This window comes from Clupea harengus, chromosome 14, assembly GCF_900700415.2.
Source record: "Clupea harengus chromosome 14, Ch_v2.0.2, whole genome shotgun sequence".
NCBI lineage: Eukaryota > Metazoa > Chordata > Actinopteri > Clupeiformes > Clupeidae > Clupea > Clupea harengus.
The window spans coordinates 3,146,335-3,151,781 of record NC_045165.1 but is presented as its reverse complement, the minus strand read 5'-3'; the positions used below and the strand labels follow the sequence as shown (position 1 = coordinate 3,151,781).

Sequence of the window (5,447 nt, the reverse complement as noted above, 5' to 3'; positions counted from 1 at the left end):
TGGAGAGCACATGGGTCTTGTCATGACGCAGATGGCTTCTTCCTGTGGCCAGGTTTACTGCAGTCCTGCTGTGTGTGTGTGTGTGTGTGTGTGTGTGTGTGTGTGTGTGTGTGTGTGTCAGTGCCTGTGGTGCTATGAATGTTTTGTCTCCTCTAACCTTCCTCTCTCTCCTAACAAACTCACTAACAAACCTGCCCACTGTCATCGCCATGCCCACTGTCATCGCCATGGCCACTGTCATCGTTATGGCCACTGTTATCGTTATGGCCACTGTTATCGCCATGGCAACTGTCATCGTTATGGCCACTGTCATCGCCATGGCCACTGTCATCGTTGTGGCCACTGTTATCGTTATGGCCACTGGTATTGTTATACACACTGGTATGCCCACTGTCATCGTTCCCATATCGGTGATGTCTGGTGTTGTGGTTGGACGGATGCCCAGTGATGTTAACCATGCTGTCTAAAGTCTCTGCACAGATAGGGATGCGTTTATGTGAGAAGATACACTTAGGAACTAGAACATTCTAGTTTACTAGTAGTCTGTTGCAGTCTTCTAGCCAGTTCTAGTGTAAATAGATTTAAATAGATTGAGTCTATGTGCTAATCCTCTCTTTATATGAGCATTAGAAGCCCTTAATTACAGATAATTCCTCACGCTTGCCAAGTGATGGTGGGTTGCCTGCCAGCCAGGCTATATTTCAGCTCAGCAAAGCCTAGAGATCCAGATCCTATTATGCAGCCATCAGTGAATGCAGTGAATCTCAGGAGAAGACTATGCCAGGTCTAGGCTCTAGGAAGAGGTATTACAGAGGTATATGTGCATTTAAGAATCGCCGCCCCCTTTCGGAGTCTACTACCCTGAACCCCACTAAGAGTCTAGCAGAGAGTCATCAGACCACAGTTAATGTGTGTTATAGGGGTTTCAGTGAATGTGTGTTATAGGGGTTGAATGTGAATGTGTGTTATAGGAGTTTCAGTGAATGTGTGTTATAGGGGTTGAATGTGAATGTGTGTTATAGGGGTTGAATGTGTGTTATAGGAGTTGAATGTGTGTTATACGAGTTTCAGTGAATGTGTGTTATAGGGGTTGAATGTGTGTTATAGGGGTTGAATGTGTGTTGTAGGGGTTGAATGTGTGTTTTATGAGTTTCAGTGAATGTGTGTTATAGGAGTTTCAGTGAATGTGTGTTATAGGAGTTCCAGTGAATGTGTGTTATAGGAGTTTCAGTGAATGTGTGTTATATGAGTTTCAGTTAATGTGTGTTATTTGGGGTTGAATGTGTGTTATAGGGGTTGAATGTGTGTTATATGAGTTGAATGTGTGTTATAGGAGTTTCAGTGAATGTGTGTTCTAGGGGTTGAATGTGTGTTCTAGGGGTTGAATGTGTGTTATATGAGTTGAATGTGTGTTATATGAGTTTCAGTGAATGTGTGTTATAGGAGTTTCAGTGAATGTGTGTATTAGGGGGTTTCAATGAATGTGTGTCATAGGAGTTTCTTCCTCTCTTTCAGACTCTACTACCCCGACCCCCACCCCGCCCGGGGCGTCCAGCTGATGAGGGTGGGGAAGCTGCAGCACCTCCTGGGCGGAGTGGAGGAGGCGCTGAAGACCTTCCGACAGGTGAGTTTTTACGAGGAGAAGGTGCTGAAGATGTTCTGTCACGTGACTTATTACGGTCAGAGGTGGAGGAGATGTTCAGGCAGGTGGGGTATCACCTGAAGGAGGAGCTGGAGATGTTCAGAGAGGTGTTTTAGTGGAGGAGGAGGTGGAGATGTTTAGAGAGGTGGGGTATCACCTGTAGGAGGAGCTGGAGATGTTCAGAGAGGTGTTTTGGTGTTTTAGAGAAGGAGGAGCTGGAGATGTTCAGAGAGGTGGGGTATCACCTGAAGTAGGAGCTGGAGACATCAGCAAGGTGTTTTAGAGGAAGAGGAGCTGAAGATGTTCAGTCAGGTGGGGTATCACCTGAAGGAGGTGATGGAGGTGTTCAGAGAGGTGTTTTAGTGTAGGAGGAGCTGGAGATGTTCAGAGAGGTGTTTTAGTGTAGGAGGAGCTGGAGATGTTCAGAGAGGTGTTTTAGTGGAGGAGGAGCTGGAGATGTTTAGAGAGGTGTTTTGGTGGAGGAGGAGCTGGAGATGTTCAGAGAGGTGTTTTGGTGGAGGAGGTGGGGGAGATGTTCAGAGAGGTGGGGTATCACCTGAAGGTGGAGCTGGAGACATCAGCAAGGTGTTTTAGAGGAAGAGGAGCTGAAGATGTTCAGTCAGGTGGGGTATCACCTGAAGGAGGTGATGGAGGTGTTCAGAGAGGTGTTTTAGTGTAGGAGGAGCTGGAGATGTTCAGAGAGGTGTTTGGTGTTTTAGTGGAGGAGGAGCTGGAGATGTTCAGAGAGGTGTTTTAGTGGAGGAGGAGCTGGAGATGTTTAGAGAGCTGTTTTAGAGGAGGAGGAGGTGGAGATGTTCAGAGAGAGAGGTATTTTGGTGGAGGTGGGGGAGGTGGAGATGTTCAGAGAGGTGTTTTCGTGGAGGAGGTGGAGATGTTCAGAGAGGTGTTTTAGTGGAGGAGGTGGAGGTGGAGATGTTCAGAGAGGTGTTTTGGTGGAGGAGGTGGAGATGTTCAGAGAGGTGTTTTGGTGGAGGAGGAGGTGGAGATGTTCAGAGAGGTGTTTTGGTGGAGGAGGAGGTGGAGATGTTTAAGAGAGGTGTTTTGGTGGAGGAGGAGGTGGAGATGTTCAGAGAGGTGTTTTAGTGGAGGAGGAGCTGGAGATGTTCAGAGAGGTGGGGTATCACCTGAAGGAGGAGGTGGAGATGTTCAGAGAGGTGTTTTAGTGGAGGAGGAGGTGGAGATGTTCAGAGAGGTGTTTAGTGGAGGAGGAGCTGGAGATGTTTAGAGAGGTGTTTTAGAGGAGGAGGAGCTGGAGATGTTTAGAGAGAGAGGTGTTTTAGAGGAGGAGGAGGTGGAGATGTTCAGAGAGGTGTTTTAGTGGAGGAGGAGCTGGAGATGTTCAGAGAGGTGTTTTAGAGGAGGAGGAGCTGGAGATGTTCAGAGAGGTGTTTTAGAGGAGGAGGAGGTGGAGATGTTCAGAGAGGTGTTTTAGAGGAGGAGGAGGAGGTGGAGATGTTTAGAGAGGTGTTTTAGTGGAGGAGGAGCTGGAGATGTTCAGAGAGGTGTTTTAGTGGAGGAGGAGGTGGAGATGTTCAGAGAGGTGGGGTATCACCTGAAGGAGGAGGTGGAGATGTTCAGAGAGGTGACTTATTACGGTCAGAGGTGGAGAAGATGTTCAGAGAGGTGAGCTTTTACATGGAGGAGGAGCTGGAGACATCAGCAAGTAGTTTTTGTTGAGGAGGTGCGGGAGACATTCTGACAGGTAACTTTAAGGCCATCACCTGGCCAGACTTAGAGGAAGTGTTGGAGATCTGTGGCCAGGTGAGTTAGGGCATGAGGTGCTGGAGATCTTCAGAGAGGTAATGTTAAGGTCATCACCTGGGAAAAGCACAGGTGGTGTTGTGTAGAGATGTCCAGACAGGTCATGTTGAGGTCATCACCTGGGAAAAGCACAGGTGGTGTTGTGTAGAGATGTCCAGAGAGGGGATGTCAGGGCTGTCCCTTGGGAAGAGGACGAGAGGCATTTCAGATGTCCAGACAGGTGGGTCATCACCTGACTGGTAGGTTATCACCCTCTGTCCCCCTCAGGCAGAGGAAGCCCACCCCTCCCCCACCCCTCCAGCCTCCTGCTAACAGATAAGGACAGCACTCTAATGAGTCTGTGGGCTGGGATGGCTTATTATGGGATGGCTTATTATGGCTTCTGTTCAGGGCAGGCCGACTCTGCTGATGTCTCTCTCTCACTCTCACTCTTTCTCTCACTCTTTCTCTCTCTATATATGTCTCTCTCTTTCACTCTCTCTCTCTCTCTGTCTCTCTCTCTCACTCTCTCTCTCTCACTTTCTCTCTCTGTCTCTCTATATCTGCCTCTCTCTCTCTCTGTCTCTCACTCTGTCTCTCTATCTATTTGTCTCTTTTTCTCACTCGCCCTTTCTCTCTTTCTCTCTGTCTCTCTATCCATCTATCCATCTATCTCTCTCACTCTCTATTTCTGTCTATCTGATGCTCTCTTTCTCTCTGTCTCTCTATCTATCTATAGCTCTCTCTCTTTCTCTATATATCTCTCTCTCACTCACTCTCTCTTCCTCTCTGTCTCTCTTTCTCTCTCTCTCTTCTTTCTCTCTCTCTCTCTCTCTGTCTCTCTCTCTCTCTCTCTCTCTCTCTCTCTCTCAGGTGTTCTGTGAGTGGATGTGGTTTAGAAGTGAAGGTGTTCTGTGAGTGGATGTGGTTTAGAGGGTGAAGGTGTTCTGTGAGTGGATGTGGTTTTAGAGGGTGAAGGTGTTCTCTAAGTGGATGTAGCTGTGCTTGTTGAGAGCTGGTTGTTGTAATAAGCTTGGTGTGTGTAATAAGCTAAACTTGATACGCTCTGCTCTGCTGGGAAACTGAATGAATGCCTCGGTGCCTTTGACACTGTTTGCTCTCGAAGGAAACTGTTCCAGAGAAGATTATCCGGCGTCGTTCTGAAATGCAAATGCTGCAGGAATCCTTCACGCCGCTGTGAACTGAGCCCTGTCTCATCCCCCCCCCCCCCTTACCCAAACACACACTCTCTCTCTTTGTCTTTCTTTTCACTCCCTCTTTCTTTATCTTCCTCTCCATCTGTCTCTCATCCCCTCTCTTTGTCTCTCCATCCCCTCTTTCCCTCTCTCTCTTTCTTTCCCCCTCTCTCTGTCTCTCCATCCCCTCTTTGTCCCTCTCTCTCTCTCTCTCTCCCTCCCTCTCTCTCTCCCCCCCCCTCTCTCTCTCTCTCTCTCTCTCTCTCTCCCCCCCCTCTCTCTCTCCCTCCCTCTCTCCCTCTCTCTCTCTCTCTCTCTCCATCTGTAGGCCTATGATATTATGAAGATGACCCACGGGACTGAGCACACGCTGACTAATGAACTGCAGGGGAAGCTGGGCGAATGCCAGGCGGAGCTGAACCGTGACTGAGCCACGAGTGAGCCGGGAGTCAGCCGGGAGTGAGCCAGGAGTGAGCCGTGACTGAGCCAGGAGTGAGCCGGGAGTGAGCCGGGAGTGAGCCGGGAGTGAGCCGGGAGTGAGCCGTGACTGAGCCGGGAGTGAACCGTGACTGAGCCGGGAGTCAGCCGGGAGTGAGCCGGGAGTGAGCCGGGAGTCAGCCGGGAGTGAGCCGGGACTGAGCCGGGAGTGAGCCGGGAGTGAGCCGGGAGTGAGCCACATCGTCTGCTGCTGCTGGTCCCGTGGAACTCGATGGAATTAGATGGAAGGAAGATAGAGGAATTCTATTCTATTCTATGGTATTCTGTTCTATTCTACTCTGTTCTATTCTACTCAACTGTTTGTGATTCTATGCAGTGATTTAATGAGGTGACATTAGTCAGGGGTATAC

The 5,447-nt window shown here is 49.1% G+C and overlaps 1 protein-coding gene across 1 annotated transcript in view; it reads left to right on the top strand.

Annotated features, from left to right (window-relative positions):
* The window catches only part of LOC105911193 (histone-lysine N-methyltransferase SMYD3), a 30,506-nt gene extending 25,447 nt beyond the window's left edge, over nucleotides 1–5,059 (top strand). Inside the window, exons 3-4 of the mRNA XM_031580257.2 lie at nucleotides 1,516–1,624; nucleotides 4,928–5,059. Of these exons, the coding sequence (XP_031436117.1) occupies nucleotides 1,516–1,624; nucleotides 4,928–5,029 (211 nt within the window). The 3' untranslated portion in view covers nucleotides 5,030–5,059. The remainder of the gene's footprint in view (nucleotides 1–1,515; nucleotides 1,625–4,927) is intronic.
* The last annotated feature ends 388 nt before the right edge of the window (nucleotides 5,060–5,447 follow it).